Source organism: Falco naumanni, chromosome 6, assembly GCF_017639655.2.
Source record: "Falco naumanni isolate bFalNau1 chromosome 6, bFalNau1.pat, whole genome shotgun sequence".
NCBI classification, from domain to species: Eukaryota; Metazoa; Chordata; class Aves; order Falconiformes; family Falconidae; genus Falco; species Falco naumanni.
The window spans coordinates 18,910,962-18,933,245 of record NC_054059.1 but is presented as its reverse complement, the minus strand read 5'-3'; the positions used below and the strand labels follow the sequence as shown (position 1 = coordinate 18,933,245).

Below are 22,284 nucleotides of genomic sequence, written 5' to 3'. Positions count from 1 at the left end.
CTTGAGGACAGTATATTGATTATTTTTTTTTTAATACCACAGCAATGTGATAGTATATTGATTTTTTTAATACCACAGAAATGCAGAGAAAAACCACCATCCACGGCCACCGCACCTAGCCAGCGTTCCATACATTTTATTACACGACTGTCCAGATAGCGTTGCGTGCCAGCAACCGGGAGGAGAGCGCTAGCGCAGCCTGCGCGCACCCCGCCGGGCGGTGTCTGCGAGCGCCGCAGGGCGCAGCGTGTCCGAACGCGGGTGAAACGAGCGGCCCGACCCGGCTGGCGGCACTGCCCGGCACTGCACACCGCGGCACACCGCCCGGCCGAGCGCACCCCCCGACCCCCGCCACCGCCGGCAAATCCGGCCCGAGGGGGCTCCGGCAGCTGCAGGGGACCCTGCGCGGCGGCGGCGGCTGCGCCCCTGGACCCCCGGCCCCGCCGGGCCCAGTGCGGAGCGGGGCCGCCCCGGGGCAGGGCTTCACACTTCCAGCCGGGGAAACTCCGTGCCGGAGCGGCTTCCTCCTTGGCAGAAAGTTGTGCGGGCGCCCGCCCCCGGCTCCCCGGGGCGAGACGGCGCCGGCGGGGGTGCGGGCGGCTGGCCGCCTCCCCGGGCGGGCCGGCGGGCCGGGGCCGGGGCCGGGGCGGGCCGGGGCGGGGCGGCAGGGCCCGGCCCCGCTGATGTCAGCCGGGACGGGGGAGGAGGGGAGGGGGAGAGGCCGCCCGTGTTCCGGGTCAGGCGCGGGAATGCGCGGCGGCCGCCAGCAGCCCTGCGCCCGGCGCCCCGCGATGCCCCTGCGGGGAGGGCAGCGGCCCGCCGAGGAGCAGTAGGGCCGCCTGCCGCCCCGCTCCGCTCCGGCTCCCGCCCATTGTTCTCCCGGGGTCGCCGCGCTCGCCCGGGGGCCGCTTCCCGCCGGCGGCGGCGGCGCGCTGGATGCGGGTAGCCGCCGGCGGCTGGCCGGGACCCGCACTGCGCGGCGGCGGCGAGGGGGCAGCGGCTCCCGCGGCCGGCGGGGAGGCGGGGGCGGCGGTGAGCGGCGGCGCCGCCCGCCCCGCGGCCCCCGGCGGCCCGGCGCCCCCCCGGCGGGGCGATGTTCCATTGCATCCCCCTGTGGCGGTGCAACCGCCATGTGGAGTCCATCGACAAGCGGCACTGCTCGCTGGCCGCCGTGCCCGAGGAGATCTACCGCTACAGCCGCAGCCTGGAGGAGCTCCTGCTGGACGCCAACCAGCTCCGCGAGCTGCCCAAGGTGAGCGGGAGCGGGGGGGGCGGGCCCCGGCGGCGGGACGGCCGGTCCCGGCGCCGCCGGGGCGGGGGGCCGCAGGTGAGCCGCCGGCAGGTGTCCGCCGAGCTCCCCGGCCCGGCGCCGGCGGGATGAGGCGCCGCCGCGCCCGCCCCGAGGCCGCGGTGAGGGGCGGCTGGGGCCGTCAGCCTGTGGCGGTGACCCCGGGGGTGAACGGAGGAGCCGGAGCCTCGGGTCAGCGTTTCGCATGTCGTCGCCGGCCGGTGGGAAACGGGCTTTCACGAGCGAAACCGGGGGACCCGCGTGTGGCGGGGGAAGCGCCCCGGTGGGAGGGCAGCGGTGCTGGGGCTGGAGCCGCGGGACGGGAGTGTGTGTCGTGATTAACGCTCACGTCATCGGAATTGCGAGACTTTGGAGGGTATTAAACCCTCCCCTTTTTTCTCCTTTCGATAGATGCTATCTGCTCCCTACGAGGGAAAGGCACCCCCCAGCAGATAGCAGCGTTCCCGTGCCTGCCTCCGCTCCCCGAAACTTCATCGTGCAAAACCACGAGAGGCGAATGAGCATTTGCTTTTTCTCGGTGCAAGCCCTGCACAGCTGGCAGTGCTTTGCTTCTTGCCCGAAACACGCAGCCAGATTTTTGCACGTAACGCGTTTCTGGTAGCTGTCAGAGGTGAACTCGCTTTTGGTTCAGTGTGGTGGTGCAGCGTGGAGGTGGCACCCGCCAGTGGCACTGGCCGGCTGGCCCTTGCTGGAGGGACGCCATCGGGGCGATGGGCGATGGCGGTGAGGCACTGTGGGGATGGATCCACGGGCGTGGGGCGAGTGGGAGGAGTGCTTGGCTTTTGGCTTGATCAACCACCGGCATTTTTCGGTGTTTCCGCTTTAAACTTTGGACACCTTTGTGAGCTGTGGTTGGTAGAGTTCGGCGCTGCAGGGGAAGAGTTATCTGGGAGCTGCGCCTTTAAAGTGTGTGAGCTCTAACTTGGCATCCAAGAAACTGAACTTGCTAGCCAGAAGAATTTTCAAAAGCACCTTTGTTTCCACCTGTATCAAAGTTGGTCTGTTCATACCAAAACTTACACAGTTCTTACTTTTCTTTTTCTAAACTTGGTTCACTCACGTGAACTGTTTTTTTCTAGCAAGAGTAGTCATGGTGGAGAGGTTTTCCTCCAGACACTAGTGAAGGTGTTCAGTTGAACTGATGTATTGCATTAGGCGTTTTCTTTTGGAAAACCCTGGTGCGAGTTTGCATCTTGTTGCGACCGAGCTCTTTATCCTTCTGAAGCAGAGCAAAACTGGTTTACACAGCCTCTCTGTGTGCTATTTTTACTTCCAGTAGTTTCTGCTGGCTTTGCACATAGATTAGACTCGGGAGTCTCTTTGTACTAGACTTTTCTTCTTCGTGTTGACTTTTGGGCTTGTACGCATCTTATTGCAGAGGTATCAAATGTGCCTGTGACTGAAATCCCATTGAGACCTATGGCACTTTTAAAAATATATATATATATAAGAAAATACACCACAAACTGGTTGCTGTGCACATTTGCACAACGATGTCTGTTGTTTATGGTATTTTATCGTATTTATTTCTGTTAATAGAGTGCAACTGTTCATTGTTTCTCCTCTTCCTTGAACCATAATGTAAGCCTTTTTTGTCCTCTGATGGCTAAAAAGACCACTTCTCATTACTTACGTGTGAGTACATGCTAAGTCACATGCATGTAAAAAATAGCTGAGGGGTTAAAAAAAAAAAAAAGGCAACCTGGGCTTCTTGGCATTGCAGTGGAATCAAGCAAAAGTTGAAGTTAGAAAGATTTCTGGGTTTTTTTTTTTTTTAATGTGCATGGATCAGATTACAGGAGTGCCTAAATATACTGTAGGAATATGTTTGTGGGTTTTTAGCTGGACTAGGAGGAATTTGATGAAATACAACCACAGAAACATACTTGTATCTGTCCTGAGTACTTTGTGCCTTGTCAGCAATGCAGGAAGGCATTTTTATTAGGGCTTCCTGCACAGGCCTATGAACTTTCCTTGTCAGTTCCTTATTAATGTTTTTTGATAAATGGAACGTAGTGCCCTTATCTCAGGTAAGTGTTGACTCTGAAGGATTTTCAGGTACAAAAATACAGCTGCAGTCCTGGATGTGAAACTGATCTATTGAAGGTGGAAACAGATGGGAATAGCCCTGTTTAACATTTCTACCAGCAAATAGTTTTAAAAATTTTACTATAGGAATCAGGTTCAGGACAGTAGTGGAAGATGTTGCAGTGGAAGGTGGCTACAAAGTACACTGTTCATTCCCCTTTACATTAAAAGGATGGCGTCAGTGCAAAGTACAGATACAGAATTGGGAATAAGTATAAAAAGCTGGGGTACACCATACCACTTGTAGAGAAAACATGAGGGAAATCATTAGGGTGTGTAATTAACAAACTGTTAGGCCAGCATAGATCTTAATGGTCATTAGGCTCTTAATCTAGTGTAATGCACTAGATTAGTCTTACCTTAGCTCCATTAAGTTTCTTCTCTATGTGTATAAAGGCAGTAATACAAAATCAGACTGGTTTTGGGCTCAGTTCAGGCCTAAGCAAGTCAGGAGACTTGCTTAATTAACTCTCAGTGGCTGGTTAGTTAGCTGTTTTCCCGTACTTGATGAAGTCCTGAAGTTCACAGTGATCTGTGCTGATTCCAGGTGAATCATCTGTGGGCTGTGCTGATGCTGTAATGTATCCCGTAACACAGGTAAGGTGTTTGTGTCACTGAGATGGTTGCGATCCGCCTTAGGAAACTGCTGCTGTAACGGCTCACCTTGAAATGCTGAAGAATAGCAGCCCTGTAGACGCTGTGACTTGCAGCAGAAGTTGCCATAGTTGAGTGGGTGTGGAAAATCCCACCTCTGCTGCCCTGCTCTGGTAGTTCAGAGTCTGTCTTCCCTGTGTGGGCCGGTGTGGTCTGAAACGGCGGTTACAGCAGGCAGGAGGTCTTGTAATACTCCTCTGAAACCAAGTAGATATTCCTGAGTTCTTTTCCCAGCTTTGCCATGCAGCAAGTCCGAGACGGTGATGATGGCTTTATCTCTAGACATCGGCTTTCCTTCCGCTCCTGCAATTTTTTTTCATCCCTTCAAAGGTAAAGCCTTCTGAGGCAGATAAATATCAGCAAGTGGCATGTTGGAATACAGGGACTTGCTGTGTTTTTCTGAAGTTGGTGGGGCAAGTTGTGTTGTATGCACACGCATCCCCCCTTCACCCCTGTTTCTTCCTGCTCTCGTTTCTGTTAAGGATCAATGGAAGGTGGTTGGTTGGTTTTCTCCAATACACCAGTATAAGAATACACTCCAGGTACAGAAGTAGTCTTAGGCTTTATTTAATCTACAGTCTTTGCTAGCGTACTTTAAACCCATATTATTCTAGGGGACAGTAGAGCATGATCTGTGTTAGGTTATTACAAAAAAAAACCCAACAGAGAAAACACACAAAAATCCCTTCAAAAGACAGTAGACAAAGAATTGCTGTATTGTCTCTATGGGAAAGGACTAGCAGAAAGGCCCAGCAATATTGCATTGTAAATCATGAGAATTTGAACCTGAGGAGAAGAGAAACAAGAAATATGCTGGAATTATTTCAGAAGAATCACTTGGTTGGGTTTATTTTTGTTGTGTTGGCAGACCAAAATTTGTGGTAGAATTCTAAACCTCTTTCTAAGGGGAGAGAAGCAGGAAGGGTTCATCTGGAAAACACTTGAAAAGGAATGTCCAGGAAGCAGAGGGAGATGTCTTTAGCCCCCATTATTTCCATTCCTCCCCTTGTTTCTTCCCTTATGCATTAATGCATATGTGGCCCAGGAAAAGAACTCTTTTTCTCTGACCCCCTTTTCCCTACAAGTACCGTGTTTGGTTTGTTTGTTGTTTTTTTTTTGTTGTTTGTGTTTTTTTTTTTTTTGTTTTTTTTTTTTTTATTTTTATTTTTTTTCCCTAAGCTGTACCTGTCAGCCTTTCAGGAATACCAGTTAATTATTTATATTTGTACACTAACTTACAATTTTTTTTACATTATTTTGCTACTGCACAGGGGTCCTTTTGGTTTCCCATGTCAGTACACTGATTCATTCCTCAGGTCTCCTTAACTGCCCTGCTGGATCTCTGAATCCCTTCTTCCCTCCCTTCCCCAGTTACATGACGGAGAACTTGTGCTTAATGCTGACAACGACCTTCGTCTGTCCTTAGGCTGATGTCTCAGACTCCTTGCCCTGTGTGTTCATACTTTCCCATCCTCCCCTGTCCTTGAGGTTTCAGGATCTTGCTTCCTTCCTCTGACCTAAACAGCTCTGTCTGCCTTGTTTTTCTGATTCTTTGCTTCCTCTCCTGTTCCTTCTATGCTGGGTTCTTGACTGCCCTTGCAAACTTTTTTTTTTCCCCCAGCTGTTCTTTGTAGTCTGCTCTTTCTCCTTTCTTTCTGCTGCCTCCCAGGTTCCCTCTTCTGCTCTTGCCCTTCCTGCAGGATAAGCCAGCCTGGTGGGATGTGCTGGAGGGAGCAGGCTGTGTACTATTAAGCTGCTAGTGGTTTTCCACAATATTGAGGTCTCTCTAGTCTTTCTTGGCAGATGTGGTTGTTTTCCCACAGAACAGCAATTTCTAGCTGTCAGCATGCTTCTCACCACTTCTGCTTTACAAGACAAATTAAAGAGCTGCACCCTTCGGTCTCAAAAGGAAGGGCTTTGTATAGGGCCAGTGGTAGAGCGTGGCTCTTAACTTGCTGAAATAATTCCTTCTCCTGTGTTGGATCCTAAGTGCCTTCTGTTGTATTTGATTTGATTGGGAAAAAAACATAGTATGTGGTCACCAGTGTGCATGGAGAGACTTAAAAGTGTAGTTTGGGGGTTGTTTTTTTTCTAAATCTGGACCATTTTTATTTTCCTTACAAATGAAAACTTGACGGCTTTTTCAACTCAAGCTGTGGTGTGTAGTATATCATTTGCTACATGTCAAGAACTATACTTCACCAAAGAGTGGGCTTTCTGGCAAATTGCTTTGATAGAAGAAAACAGTACATTCTGCGTGATGCATTTCAATAGGTTCTCTAATGAAAAGCATCAGATCAAAATAAAATACTTTCAAATCTATATATCAGTCTGCAGTTGATGAAATGTTGTTTCCTACTCCTGTACATGAGAATTTAAGGGCCAGTACATCCTGTCAACTTAATTTCTCAGTGCATGGAATTTGCAGTACAAAACTGGATCTCAGCATATTTTTTTTCCACTGGTAAAAGGAATATCTTGTGAACCTTTGAATGCAGTATTATATTTTGGCTTTTATGTTACATCATTAGCATTCTTCGCATTGGTCGGTGCTAGGGACTCTTGTTTTGCTGCGGTTTTATCTTGCTGCTGCGCACTTGTTCTACTCAAAGGGTAAAGACCACTTTCCCGTGAGACTTTTTGCAGATGTTGTTTATGTGAAAACTCCAATAGCAAAAAAAATAATTTTCAAAGTTTTATGTATGCACTTCATTTGGCTTAAGATTCTGCTGAACTCTTCTTTTGGGAAGAGTTTGTCTGTATTATGTGCTGTTTGTAAACCTGATTTGATGCAACTGAATCATTTCACTTCTCTGTTTGCGCTTACAGATTGTACCTGTCATCTGTAATTTTTCTTGGTGTTGCATGCTAAAGCTTCTCTGTAGAGTTAATTAATTGATGTGATACCCCTTCTCCAAGAGACCTGGTTAAACCCTGGTCTCCTCCCATGCCCCAGTTTTTGTGTTAGAGAAGCCGATGGTGTGCTGCTGCTTGGCGTTCGACTTGGGCAGTGTCTGTATCTCATTACATGTAGTGTTGAAAACCAGGGTGCTGTTATCATACCAAAATCTTGCGAAAGCTCATGAAGAAAAAGTACCTCTGTTCTTCCCAAACCACACCTCTTTCTCAGGAAAAAAAGCCCCGTTTAGGCTAAATTTCACTGTTCTCCCATTATGCAACGGTAAGCCTGAAAGATGCTTGCTTGGTCAGTGGCCAGTAATCTGCTATGGAAAGAAATGATACCATACACTTCTCCTTAAATTTAACTCATGGGTTGTAACCGTCCCTTCTTAAGTTGTAAACCCCTAGAAGCTTTATTTCCTTTTTCAAAATTTATAGATCTCATTGGGATCACAGAGACGTGGTAGGATATCTCCCGTGACTGGAGTTCTGCAAGGGATGGATACAGGCAAGGAGGGGGAGTTGCCCTTACGTGAGAGAGCCGCAGGGATATGTGAAGCTTTGCCTGGAGATGGGCCAGCTGAGAGCAGGTTGGGATTAGTGGGTGACATTGTTTTGGGTGTCTGCTGTAGACTGCCTGATCAGGAAGAAGTAGTAGATGATGCCTTCTTTGGATAACTGGAAGAAGCCTCATGTTTGTAGGCCCAGGTCCTCACATGGGTCTTGAACCACCCTGACATTTGCTGGAAGGACAATGCAGCGGGACTTAAGCAATCCAGGAGCTTTTTGGAGTGCATTGATGACTTCATAACGCAGGTGATCAAGGAGTCAATGGACAGAGGTGCTCTGTTGGCCCTCGTAAACAAGAAAGGACAGGTTGAGATACGAAGGTCAGAGTTGTAGTGGCTGTAGTGACCATGGTCACCTTGGCTGTAGTGACCGTGAGATGGTGGAGTTCAGGATCCTAAGAGGAGGAAGCAGTGCAAAATGCAGCATCACGCTTCAGGAATCAGATTTTGGCTTGTTCAGGGATCTCCTTGGAGGTAGTTGATAAGGAGGATGTTTATGCTGCCATTCAGAGGGACATTGACAGGCTGGAGAAAGGGGCAGAGAGAAATCTCATGGAGCTCAGTAAAGAGAAATAAAAAGCCCTGTGTGCACTTGGGGAGGAATAACTGTTCTCCAGTACAGGCTTGGAGCCAACCATCTGGAAAGCAGCTTTTCAGAAAAAGGCTCTGGGTGACCTGGTGGACAAGTTGACCATGAGCCAGCAGTACTCCCTCATGGGCATACTGGAATGGGTCCTGCAAAGGGCCACAAAGACTATTTATTAAGGGCTTTGAGCATCTGTCATGAGAAAGAGCTGGGATAGTTTAGCCTTGAGAAGAAAAAGGCTCCTGCGATCTTACTGGTGAATATAAATACCCAGTGAGAGGGTGTAAAGATGACACGACAGAGCAAAACTCTTCAAAGGTGTGCCCTGTGACATTGTAGGAGGCAATGGACAGAGACTGAAACACAGAAAATTTTGTCTAAAATAAGAAAACAATTTTTTTTTTTTTTTTTTTTTTTTATTGTGAGGGTGGCCAGACGCTGGCGCGGGTTGTCCAGAGAGGTGGAGCCTCCATCTTTGGAGGTGCTCAAAACCTGACTGCACATGGTCCTGGGTGACCTGTTCTAGATGTCATGCTTTGAGCAAGGGGTTTGGGTGGACTGATCTCCAGAGGTCCCTTCCAACCTCAGCTGTTCTATGATTCTATAGAGAACAGGCATATAAAAGATTTTACTTGTCTTTAGCTTGGATGTTTTTAATGATGCAAACAGAGTTGTCATGTTTTTTCCACTGTTTAGTTACCCTCAAATGTTTAATTGAGTTTTACTTTTAACATTGATAAGGTCATGGTAGTTTTGCACATCTTGCCGTAAATCCTTGAAGAAATACTACGATACAGTTTGAACAAGCATATACTTCCAGTTAATGTCAGAGGCAGAACTGTGCCACTGTGTGGAAACTGAAGTAGACTGTATGCACACAGTAAAGGTAGTTTTATTGAAATTTTAAGATTTTTTTTTGCAAGTATGACAAATGCTATGTAAAATACTGCCAAGAACACCGGCAGCTTTACAACGTCAGTGTTTTGGGAATACTTACCTTTTGTAAAAATCTTTTGTGAGCATAGTCAATTAGTAGTAGGTGCAGTGCATGCTTGAATTAGTAAAATAAATAATGTTTTTTAGAGAACCAACATTAAGGATTCTTATATTAACAACCCTCTAAACAGAACGTGGTGTTGAAGGCTCCAAATAAGTTGATTGCCAGATAAGTATTTCTAGTTTTTCTGCTAGCTTCCAGATTCATCTTTTCTGGATTCTTCTGTATTGCTTAAGACTTGAGGAAAATACTGTGCCTTTTGACATCAAATTTGAAAGACTGCAGTCTGATGGGAGCAGAGGGAGAACTTGGTCTGGTCTCCCCTACAAAGTGTGACTTCCCTGTTAATGTCCTTGAGATTGTTCAGAAGATTTTGAAGTCTGCTTGGTTTTAAATATTTTCTAATGGCAGTTTTTTTGTAGTGACAGCTGAGTTCTACTGGATTTTTGACCTCAGTTGGGGGAAGGTAATTGGGTGGTTATATTTCAATACTTTTAACTTTTTTTTTTTTTCCTGTAAGGGGGTGTATTGTTGTAGTAAATCAGTAGCATCCCCTTCTCCATGTGATGTACACACGTAAGACAAGGTTTCTGGGCAAAGATTATACATCTCTAGCTCTAAAATAAATGTTATGATTATACATAGAGTTATTTTTCTAATTATATCAGTTGGCCTAAAAAAAAAATGTTGCCTCCTGCCAACGATGTTGTATACTGGAAAAATGCATGCTACAGATTCATTAGTGAGATTAAATCTGTGTTTGTTGTGGTTTTTTTTTTTGTTTTTGTGTTTTTTTTTCTCCAAATGGCAGATGCATTTAACTGCAATGAATCCATATTTTGTTGTAGCAGATGTTTTCTGGCCTCTCTTAAAGGCAGACATAGTCCCTTCCATCACTGTACTCTTAATGGCTATGGCATCAAGTGCTCTTTAACCTTTGTTGCCTCTGCTTAATCGACATAAAAGAGAAAGTAAATCCTTGCTTGCTGGGAAACAGTGTGAGGCAACCTGTTCAATACGTCGCTTGGCAGAGCAGCGTTTTGATTCAGTGCTGCAGTGTATTGTTTTTTGAGAGTGGATAGTCCCTTGTTCATTTTTTAAAACGGATGGTAACAACCGAGACTAGAACCTGCAATTGGCCCATCGTTGTAGTTCAGAAAATGACAGGTGCTTTGAAAATAGGGTCCAGAAATGCAGTGGGTAGATGTTGAATGCCAGATTTAGTGAGGCACCATTTAATAATTTTTGCTCTGTCTCCTTTAGACCCTTCCTCCACAACCTTTCTGCCTGGCTGAGCCTTCATGTCGGCCTTTAAAGCATCCATTGGAGGGGGCAACAGCAGTTGCAGCGTCTGGTTTGGTTCAGACTACGTGCCCATGCAATGTGATCTTTCATTAATACTTTCTCTTGTCATGAAACCTAGTAGTTTTATTAATGTTTTGTATGGATTCCTGCTTGAATGTCGTCTTGTATGCAATCTTGCCTTTATAGTCACGATGACAAAGTTGATTCTAGGATGCTGCAAGACCAAAGTACAGCTTCAGCGTATTCTACAAGCGTGGTTTGGGCATGTGAAACAGTCTTTCATCATGCCAAAAATCTGTAGCACTTCTGGTTTTGCCATGACACATGTGAAGACAGAATTAGAGACCTCAGTTGCATGGAGCAGTTGTCCATTTGCTGGCTTGTCACCTAGTAGGTGGGCAGAAGTCTGCATACCATGGTCCATCACCAGTTGCTGCTGAATCTCATGGCTTGAGAGGAAATTCATCAGCTGATTCCAGTAACATTTAGATACAGGGTCATCAGCTGCGTGATGGATGGCTGTGCTGTGCTGCACTGTGAATTAGTCCCTGCCCTGAGAAATTGTTTCAGTGCCTCACTTAGTACTTTGTTTGAAAATTGGAGTGGTTCTGGTGCAATGGATCATGTGGTATCCATGTTTGTGGAACCCTGTTGCCCTCACGAGCTGAACCTGCTCACAGGCGAAAGCAGGTGGAGTGACCTGAGGGATCTTGATGTTGATAGCGGGCTTTGTGGGAGATGCCAAGCTGATAACGCCCATACCAGACTTCACTGGAGCCTGCCCGGAGCTTGTGACAGACTTCACGAATCCAGAGTGGGATCCAGGTTCCTCAGTGTTTCATTGTGCAACCAGTCAGGATGTGCTTCTAGGGGAGGGTGTCTGCTTTCTGTCCTCCTGCTGGTTTTCCTCAGCACTCTCGCTCATGCTACTGTCAGGAGTCTGTGGGGTGGATTTTAAGATGGCAATGTACAGCATTGCATCCTAGAAAGAGTTTTTTGCTTACCAGTTAGTTTTGGCTTTTGACTGGGAGTGTCCTGAGGTCTGAGTGGGGGGCAGGGTGCATTACAGCTTGCTGTGAGTGTAAGCGTGGCCGTGGCTCTCGTCAGCTGCGGGCTGGTGTGTCTGCTGGCTGACTTCAGAGTAGAAGCAGTGTCTGAAGTACCACCAGTTGGTTAGCGTAGGGCATCAGGTGTTCTCTTTGAATCCCTAGCACTGAGTGTTCCCGTACTGGTGGGCTGTCAAGGAATTGACTATTGATGACTTCTACAAAAGTGGGGTGGCGGTGGAGTGAGGAAAAGCTTGCCCTTCCCTCTTCGCCTTTGCGCCTTCTGAGAGGCAGGGGGATGTGTTTGTATGTATGCTTGTACCAGGGCCTGGCAGTTGAACGCATCCCCAGGAAGCAGAGCACCTGAATTCAGTGCCGTCTTGTGCTTTATGTGATTTAGTCCCTTTTCTTCTCCTAGTGTCCTGCCCAGGCAGTGTGTTCGCCTACAGGGTGACTGGTTTTCTCCCATCTCTTGTGGAAGTTGTGCAACAGCGAAGGCAAAAAAGTAACTTCTAGGGACCAAAAGAAAGTGGTTGGGGATCTTGCTGGGGAGCTGGAAAGCATTGTGTCAGCTGTGCTGCGAGGTTATTTCATGGACTTGATCCTTATCTTGTTGACTGCTTTGCTTACCAAAATCAAACTGCACTTTCTGCTTCTGTTTGCCTGAAGACAGACCTTTTTCCAAGGTCTTTCTGAGGCAGTATAAAAAGGGTGGGGGAAGGATTGATTGCAATTTTCCTTCTCCGGTGGCTGGAGGAGAACACATAGGCTGGTGAATGGAAGTGAACAAATAAAGCAAAGGCTTCCCCCATTGATTTTTGTTTACAATGTAGGAAGAGAAAGTGGAGCCTAAAGTAAGATTTGAAACAGGAATGCAATTAGGAGTTAAACTAGGTTTAGATTACTGTGTGTCACTTCTTAATTCTAAAGTGCAAATATCCTTTAGCTGGTCAGGTATAGATTTGGAAAATGGGTGAAATAAATATAGGTGGTGTTCAAGAAACAGGACCTGGTAACGTACTGTGTCTTGGTAATTTACTTAATTCCTGTTCGAATATAATACTGTAATTTCCTGAAGAAACCTTAAAAGCTGAGGCAGCATGCATATGTTGAAAATCCATATTGGTGTCTAAGTGAAACTTGACGTAAGAACAAGTATTTGCAGATTTTTAAGCTCATCAGCAATAGCTCCAGTGCCTGCACTGTGGCAAAAAAAATTATCTTTTTCTATCCTGTGTGAATATAACCCTGAAACAGGATTTAATTTGCAGTTTTCTTCTTCCTCTTGTTCTAATTTCTGCTGCTCGTGCTGGCCCATCTTGCAAATTAGGCAGTGGATTTCATAAAGGTTCTAATTTTAATTCTCTTTGCTGTTAGTAGTAGCCTTTTTATGGAAACATTTTACTTAACACAGTAAGCATTTAGTTGTGCTACCTATGCCAGATGGGTTTGGAGTGTGACGTGTTTCCAGCACTGGGAAGACTCTAGCAGTGAGATGTTGCTTCTACCCTTGAACAGCATTAGGTTAGTGTTAGGTGTCCTCCTGTGTTTTTTTTATTTCAGTTGCCTGTTTTCATCTATTTCCATTATTTTGTTGTTGGGTTTTGGTTGTGTTTTGTTGGTGTCGTGTCCTGTCCCTCCCCCCCCCCCCCCCCCCCCCCCAAGGTGCTAAAGCAGTCAGGCAAGATTCTCAGGCATGAATGTCTTTTGTTGCTGGAGTGGACCATTGAAAGAAAGCCAGAGAGGTGTCATTTGGGCATTGAAAGACAGCCAGAGAGGTGGTGTTCTGGCCACTTTTGCAGGAGGGGATCTTGAATTTTATCAGTGTTACTGGTTTGGCTTAATTCTGTTAACTGTTTTTTCTAGACTCAAGTGCTGGTTGCAGTGGTATTGTTTAAAAAAAATAAATAAAAATTGAGGACTGTGGGATCACAGGGTCTGTTTATACTTTCCAGTGAGTCATGCACTTATCTCTTAGTGGGTTTTTTTTTTCTTCTGTTGGCTGACATCGACCCAATTTTGTCAAATGAAGTTTTTAAAAAATACTGTGGCTGGGTGGAGGAGGGAGACTGGCTTGGTTTGCAATTGTGAGACGGGCTGTGTTCAAGATGTGTGTTCTTAGATAATCCATATAAGAGAAATGTCTATAAATTCTTTGATAGTGGGAAAAGCTTCAGTTGAGGGTTAGGAATTACTGCTAAATAGAAAGTTGTAGGCTTCTTTAGTGCTGATTCTCATGGAATTACTTGTCTCATTGAAGCACTATTAATTAGGCTGGCTAAACTAAGCAGCATTAAAAGTGTTGCCAAGATACTCTTAGAGACACCCAGTCTGCAATCAAAACCTGCTATTGCCATGCTGGGTGGGTGTGCTGCTCCGGCCAGCCAACCCCACTGCGCTGCGGGGTCTGTTAGAGCTTTTCAAATATGGGCTGAACTGTGAGCTGTCAAATTAGGAACATGTTTCTGGCTGGCACATATTTAAGAAATTACATATATATGTGCACACACACATGTGTGTGTGTATTTATATACGTATGTTTACCTTTGTTGAACTCTATTCAGTAAGTTCTTAATTCTCTCTCTTCCCTGTGGTCTTTTGAAAGGTAAAACAAATTGGCAAAAAGGAGATACTTGCTTGTCCTGTAGTGCTTTAGAGCCCTAATGATGTGCCTTGGATAAAGGAAGAATAGTTACTGAAACGGGAGTAGGATGTCCTAAACATGCAAGAGTGATTGAGTTCTGTAGTTTACAGGAAAAAAAAAAAAACAAACCCAAGAAGTTCAAAGAAATGGCTTTCACATAACTGCAGTTTCTGATGTTATCTAGGAAATTGTGTTATTCATTAAATATTGTTATGCAAACTAGAAATAAAGCTCCCGGTTCATTTTTCTTTTTAGTCAGTTAAAGGAACAGGATTGCCTTTAAATATTGTGTAATTTTGTTTGTTGCACACATGTGCTCTGCACATTTAATAAACATATGCAACACTGTCGTGGTGCGGTGAGGGCCCTCAAACCTTCGTAGGGATGCCCAATTCTTAATAGCTTTCTGATGTTCCTTCTGTCTTCTAGCCATGTCCCTTCTGTTTTTTCTCATTTTGCCATTGTAGAGCATCTCTGACAAGGAGCACAGTTGCTTATGAGAAGATTTGTAGTCGAACATCAGTATTTATAACTGTCATATAGTTTAGCAGTTACACACTGGCTGAGGAGCACTTTTTGGCAAGTGTTTATTTTGGACAGTATTAGGACAGATTGGGATCTCTTCTGTGGAGTGTACCCCTGGTGTGTTTTCACAAAAGTATCTTTTAAGTGCTTTTCTAAGCTTCTGATGGATTCTTGGTTTAGCCATATTAATAAATATTTAGCAAAAGGGATACATTTGTTTTAGAAGACAAAAAAATGTTAATGATATGAAGATGCGGTTGTGGATCTTGTGAGGACAAAGAAGGATTAGAAAACCATTTGTGGCTATTTTAATTGCAATATTATGTTTTTAGGGAGCTAGAAATGTGAAGTTGTAAAGGTTTTTTATCTTCCTCTTACAATTTCAGCTCTGGTATCAAAGGCCTTTAATACTTGGGGGTTGGGGGGGAAGGAAGGTGTGCCATTCTGACTCAAAAATGCCTTTGAATTTTTATGTTGGGATCTAGTACATCTTTTGACTGCTGAGTGTTTGTAAACTTTTTAAAGCTCTATCCTTTTTAATCCATAAAAGGAACCCATGTTTTTCAGGGAAAACATATTAATTTCAGTGGTGTTATATTTTTCTGTGACAAAGAACAACAATGTATATTGAAAAATTGGTGGTGAGGCTGCAAAACCTTGCACTTAAAACCTGATGATCTTGTGTATAAGGCATTGAAACTAGGACTGCAAACCTGTATCATGATACAGATTCTTAAGACTGCTTTTACCTTGTATCCTAGTAAGATGCCCGTCTTACCACTCCTTTTTGTGTCAGTCTAAGATAGATTTGAGGGACTTAATAGCACACACTTTAGCACCAAAATAAAATAATATTAAAAAAATGTGTGCCAATTTCCAAGAAGGGATTGCAGGTGATTAAATGTAGTAGATATCCCAAATTACTAGCATCTTCCAGTTACCCTGAGGGGCAAAACCCATGAAGCTATAGGCATGCATATGTGCCCTGGGTGGGTGAGATGCACAGGTTCTGACTGCTGGGCAAAAATACTTGTGCACACCTGGGGCAGAAGACTCGCTTGAAATTTGAGGAGTCTGGTCAGTTATGGTCAAGATGACCATAAAGTCATTTAATTCTGCGCAAATCCTCACCGCTTGCAGTCACTATCATTCAAAGGCTTGCCTGGGAGAGACAGGAGCTCTCCAGCTTTCCTAGAGATGCCTATGTCTCAACAGTTTTTCATGACCATTTTGTCTTTTGATCCCCAGCTGCTCCCAGCACCTGGGGTTGACCTAACTTGCAGCTTGGCTTGTCTTCTTTGATGGTTGCTTTGTCTTGGGGGCTGCCAGACCCTCTAAGCCCATAGCTGAGGGTCAGGGAAAGTTAGCATGCTGCCTGCATTGCGTGCCCACGTCCTTGCCGTAGAGACAGGGCTGGGTTGGGTTCCTCCTCAGGGTGAGAAGACCTGGAATTGTCCGTATCCTGCCCAACTTTCATTAGTCCTTCTGAAACTGGGCCACAGAGGGGAGGGTGTATGAGGCTGGAGAGAAAGCCTTCCTGAGGGAGGCAGGCTCTGTAACCTAGTTGGTTATGGTGCTTGCTGGTGAAGAAGACCTTGGCAGCCCCTCTCTGTGAGTTTTCTGGATCGTCCTTTAGAAGAGTCCCTCTGCATTAATTTCCTAATGAGCCCTGGTGTGTAATTGGGATGTTTTTAATTACCCTGCTGGGTAACCTCACCCCATTAATGATTTTAAAGCGGGCAGTCTGGATTTCGCTAGTGTCTGTCTGCTGTGGTCTTGAACAGCAAGCTTTACAGATGTTTTGTTCTTTTTTTAGTAAATTTTACTTTTAGGTAAAACACAGATTATGGTCTATTTGCACCTAAAAATTAAAAGAAGATGTTCATTCTGATACAGGTCTGAAAGAAGTCTGCGTTAACTGATTTTAATTGTTAACTTCTAATTAGCTCAAATTTTGAAAGTGGCTTCCAGTTATTACTTATTGTTTATTGTGCTTATGTGTGAGTTATGTGAATATTTTCTGACATGTGGGTTTTTTTATTTCTTTTAGCCTTTCTTCCAACTTGTGAAGTTACGGAAACTTGGACTTAGTGATAACGAAATCCAGCGGCTTCCTCCAGAAATAGCGAATTTCATGCAGCTGGTGGAACTTGATTTGTCTCGAAATGGTAAGCTCCAATGTTAATTTGTTTGATTCTATACTGTCCTATGACATCATCTATAAAACTTTGTCTCTGATGTTGCTATCTATGTCCTGCAGATGATTTTCCACTTAATTCATGGATTTGTCTGTAGTTCTGGATGGGGAGGAGGGAAAGAGCAGAGGAGAGCCGATGGTGGAAATGCAGTAATAAAATAACGCTTGACTGCAGTTCTGCGTTTGTGAGACCATTTTATCTTCCAATTTAAAGAATGCTTTGCATCTCATTTTTATGTGTATCTGTCACAATGTTGATTGCTTTCCCTGAGCTCTCTGAAATGCTTAGCATTTAAGAAGGAGAAAAAACCCAAAAGAGGTTGAAAGAAAAAAGCTCCTTTCTGTCCAAAAAAGTCTTGTCTGTGGGTTAGAAGTACAGTTCTTTCTATGCTCTCCTTTTTACCTGTGATTAACAAGAGACAGAGTGCTGGTATTTCTAGTTGTACTTCTGGGAAAAGAATGAGGGTGTTTGTCACCTGCAGAGATAAATTCAGAAAAGGATGCTGGGATAAACTGTTGTAAAATGTGTTGTCGGAAACCACATGGGCTTATCGTTTGGTTGTACGGTTTGCTGCTTATATTGTCCTGAGCTGTGATGGAGTGAAAGCTTTTTTTATTTTTTTGGGGTGTGTGTGTGAGTGTGGCCTGGTGAACTTCTCAGTTCTGCAAGACGTTCAGGGGCTGGTGGGTCACCTTTAAGCAGCCTTAAATTGACCCAGTGATCTAGAAACAGTGAATCTGTGTTACCAAATTAGAGCAACTGTCAGTTATTTTTGCTTGTTTATATGCAGTGGATATGCACAAAATGCTCTCTGAGGTGTGGTGGATGGGGTGGGAGAGAGCAAGATTGCATAAGCTTGTAAATAAGTGAGGGAGGTAACTGAATATTCAAGAGAAGAAATCGTTTAACGGGGAGCCTTTTTTTCTGTACAGTTTAACTTTTCATTGACCCTTTGCCACTGAAGAATATTCAGTGACCACTCAACCTTACTGTAACTATCTGAGATTTGCATCTTTCCTTTATTTGTTTGGTGCTTTTAATGCCATCTTTATCTGATAATATAATTGATGAGGTGTAATGAGTCTCCAGGCAGTTGCTGAGAAATTTCTGTGAACCTTATAATTTTATGCACATTTGCAAAATCTTGTTAAGAGAAGAAAACTGAAAATAACCCACCATCTGAGAGACAGAAGCAACACATTAGTTAAAACATTTTAGAAATACATGAGTATTAATTGACATAGTATTTTGGCTACTGAGTTTGGCTGAGTTGGATGCTGTCTGTGACAGACCTTACACAAAACGAAACACTGTTGTCTTAGTAATTCTCTTTGCAAATGAATAACTAGCTGCAAAAGAGCTGGTGGATCAGAGCCATGTGAACTCTCAGCAGCCTGACTGGCTTGAGAGCTTAACTGTAACAAGAACAGATGGTGTGAACATTTATGGTTGGGTAGATGCATGTGTGTCATTAGAAGTTACTGCACAGGGAAGTATTTTCTCAAGTGAAGGGTTGGACTAATGCAGGTGGCAGGGAGCAGTTGCTTTCCTATATCCAAGGTTCAGTGTTAATTGCCCATTTTATTGCATTACTTTACCTTCTCTGGGGTTCATTGCAGAAGGTGACTGATCCTGCTTCCCTCTGCTTAATCACATCACAGTTATTGCACGACTTGACTATTCAAATGAAAAATGCACTGTGTGAGGTGATGGAGGGGAGCCGCGTGGCAGAAGATGACTGATGTTACTTTCTGTTGTTTGGTCATGTTATGATTGTCTCGCAGCTCTTCAAATTAAAAGGCAAAACACACACCATCTGGGATGCTGCAGGGGAAATTCTCACATAAGATTTTGGAGATTTACAGTATTTTCATTTCTTAGCTTTGTGTTTTGACCTCATCTTCCAATACATCAGAATCTCAACGTGCTAAAGGTTTCTCCTGTTTGGTGGTTTGCACTCCATCAGATTTTATTTTTCTAACTACTCAAAGTACTTAGGAAAAAAAAAAAAGGAACTCTTTGTATTCCTTTCAGGCAGAGAAAAACAGCTCAGCTTTTCAAAACGCAGTATGCTGCATGAATAGGAAAGTGTGATGGTGACATCTGAACTTGGGAAATAAGAGATCATTGTTCTGTGTTTTTTGTTGTTTTAGCTGTCTGGTTCGGTGCGCAAATTGCTTTCAGTTCTGGCCATTCTGTTTCCTCAAGAGCTTAAAAACACAAATACAAATTCATTTAAAGTTTTACATACAGGAGTAGCCCTTTATATTTTAACCTCTTATCACAGGAGGAGGAAAGGGTTTTCAATGAACAAAGTACTTCCATTTCCCTCATAATAAAATGATAACAGGTCTTCATTTCTCATACTGTCTAACCGTTTGGTCAGCATATGATCTTTGAAGCTCTGTGACATGGTGGGTATATCATATGGCTGAACTTGGGTGAGCTTCCAGGCCGCAGTGGTCAGCTGCGTTTTGTGCGGCGGCGAGATGTTGCATCTAGAGGTGGGATTGATCCCCCTAGGCAGGATCCCTCCCAGCTCTTCGGAGTTAGCTCTGGATGCCTGTGCATTGCGGTGTTAGCACTGCGTAAGTAGCCCTAGTTCATAGGCGCTTGGGAAAAGTGAACAGGAAAACTCTTGAAGTGTGGCTTTCCCAAGTGTTCTAAAGTGCCCAAGACATGCTAGTATATGTTAAAAATGTGCTACGTAATTAATCCGTTAAACAGGATTTGGTTAATAAATGAATCTAGAGCTACAAAAATCCTTCTAAGTAAAACTGCAAGATCTTCTAGCAGATGTAAACTTTATGGTCCTGTGGTCTTGGGTGTACGTGAGGGAAGTCTGGGGAGGGTAAGGCGAGAGCCTTAGTGGTCCAGAAGGAGAAGGATTTGGGGAAGGCTAGGAGCCATATAATCTTAAACTTTTCCTGGATTATTTGCATGTTGATCCTATTTTTTATTCCTTTGTGAGGCCATGTGTTCATGCAGATTTCCTAGGAAGCATCCCCACTGTGCTTTTCTAGTCTGGCTGAGGTTGTTAAGGTTGAATGGATGAATCAAAGATGGGAATACGAGAGGCCAGGGAAGCTGTGCTAAGAAAACAGCATAGTGATGGTCAACACTTTGAAGGTTATTTGGCAATGCAGTATATCTTTGCCCCTTGGTCTTACGTTGTTCAGAAAGCTGATGTACTAGTTCTGAGGCTAAAGAAAACAGACTTGTGGGATTTCAGCAGTGGGTTCCTGAGCTTTTGAGTTGCTAGCAAAGCGCATCTGAGACTCAGAGTATTCCCTCTAGCGTCTTCTGAGATAGGATGCTCAGCTGCTGTGTGTCTGAAACTACTACTGGTTCTCTCGGGCTCCCCAAGCTTGGGTAAATCTTTTCCTGGATTGTCACATCACTGGTGAATTCTGCAAGGAAACTGGGTCGCTGAAGGAAGCATCCTTGCTTGCTGTCCTTGAAGTTTGGGTAGGGCTCCTGTGCTTTGCATTGGATTTCAGCACAAGTCGTTGTTCTGCGTGGTAGAAGAAGGATTCTGCTCTAGGCACGATCAGAAGTGCTGTTAGTTTTCCCGCAGCACTGCAGTACTCTCTGGCACAAGTCTTGAATGATCCTGTGATTCAGAAAGGAAGTGCAGTCTCCAAAGGAAGAAAGGTGTGCTCAGATTTCTGCAGTTTTTTCTTTGCACCTGGGCTGGCACTTCATTAAGCTTCCCTCTCTCCCAACGTCTGCGTGGCTTGGTTGAGAACCCTGGGAATTGTAGCAGGCCACTACCCATGCTGCTCATCCTGCAGAGTTTTCCTCCACGGACTCCCTCCTCCCTTTTCCTCTGCACAACCCCTGGAGGCTGAATTCTTAGAGCTTAGGGCCCTGCCATCCCAGATTCATTAAAATGTTAATGGCTTTTCTTGTTCTGTAGCTTCTCCCAGACAGGAGGAGTAATGCATGAAGTTTCTGTAGTTAATATAATGCTTGCTGATATTTGGGATTATGTATGTTACGTTACAGATGCTGTGTTCTTGCGGAGGTGGTACATTCCTTTTTAGTATCCTTCTTCTCTAAGAAGAGTTCTTTTTGTTTGTCTTTGATTCGTATTAAATCCCTCAGATCCCACTGATAGGTTTTTGTCAGCATGGTGCACACTTCTTAAAATGCCCTGAAGGCGTTAATTTAATTGTAGTATTTCTGTTTGAAAGAAATTGCTACCCCAGACATACTTTCTCTTAATACGTGTGGTGTGGAAGTCTGGATTTCTATTTTTTTTTATTTTTTAATGTCCACTCCCTTTTCAGGCCTTTGACAGATTGTCAGCAGCTTGTTTCATTCAGCTCTTTTAGGATAAGAAGAAAATCGCTGTGACTTTTCACACTGGACAGTGGCTGCTGGGTACTGGGCGCTGGGGTGGCTTTCCTGCCCTTCCCAGCTGCAGCAGTGCTGTTTGAACTGTCTCGCTGTCCACTCCCTTGGGTGAAGGCTAGCCCCTTTGCTTATGTGGGAGATGAGCCTCTCGCACTTCTGTGTCTGTGGGCATGTTGTTATCTCTCTCTGACAGAAGCCTGGCAGGCTTGTCTGCTGCTACTCTGCTTGCTTTCACTGAACATGCCTGCCAAGGACTGGGTCACACAAGCCCATAGCATCAGTGTAGTTGCTGTGTCCTGGCAGGTTTGCACTGGCTGGCTGCAGTGGCCCTAGCTGGCAGCGGGTGGGGGGGTCAGGTTAGCTGTTCTTCCGTGGAGGTGCTCTGTAGCCTTGCGGTTTGGCCTTGTGTCCAAGCCCTGAGTCTCAAAACAGAGGAAAAGATGCAAGCGTGCACACAATGGAAATATTAAATGGATTTTGATAATCTTTGTAGGTGGATTATGCTGGTTCTCTTGCTGACTGCTCTCAGCAGAGCTGAGATCTGTTACTTTGTGAGTCGAGGAGCAACGGGTTTGCTGTGGCATCTACTGAGGAGATCTGTGTGTGGGCAGAACTTGTTAGGCCGTATTTGACTCTGCATGATGCTTGATACCAAAATCTCAACGTGGTTCTTTACTTTGTTATCCAATAAGAATGATACTTTTTAATGTGTACAGTTTCATACCTACTGTAGAGATGGATTCTGAGCGCGTAATACACTAGCTCCTACCCATTTCTGTAGTTTCTTGTCATACTGAGCTTATGACTGTACTGGTAGCGAGGCTGTTGTGGACACAAGTCTTGTAACATCAGGATATTCTCATTCCAAAATCCTCTCTCAACACAGTTGCCATGTTATGGCACATATGCTGTCATTTATGTGAAAATAATTTGAGATTTCACAAAAGATAAATATCCTACTTCAGCATTACCCTAACAGTAGAGATCGTCCCTCAGAAGCATCTCAATAGTCACCATGCTGTAGTGTAAGGAGAGAGATGCTGCTGTGCAAGGGGGATGGTCTGAGCAGTGTCCAAGATTTTGGAGATCAATCTTTGGCAGCT

At 44.9% G+C, this 22,284-nt stretch overlaps 1 protein-coding gene across 5 annotated transcripts in view; it reads left to right on the top strand.

Annotated features, from left to right (window-relative positions):
* The first annotated feature begins 714 nt into the window (after window positions 1-714).
* Window positions 715-22,284, top strand: part of LRRC1 (leucine rich repeat containing 1) — a 235,355-nt gene continuing 213,785 nt past the window's right edge. For all 5 annotated transcript variants that reach the window (XM_040598663.1, XM_040598662.1, XM_040598661.1 and 2 more), the window contains exons 1-2: window positions 715-1,252; window positions 16,675-16,792. In XM_040598663.1, the coding sequence (XP_040454597.1) occupies window positions 1,094-1,252; window positions 16,675-16,792 (277 nt within the window). In that variant the 5' untranslated portion in view covers window positions 715-1,093. The remainder of the gene's footprint in view (window positions 1,253-16,674; window positions 16,793-22,284) is intronic.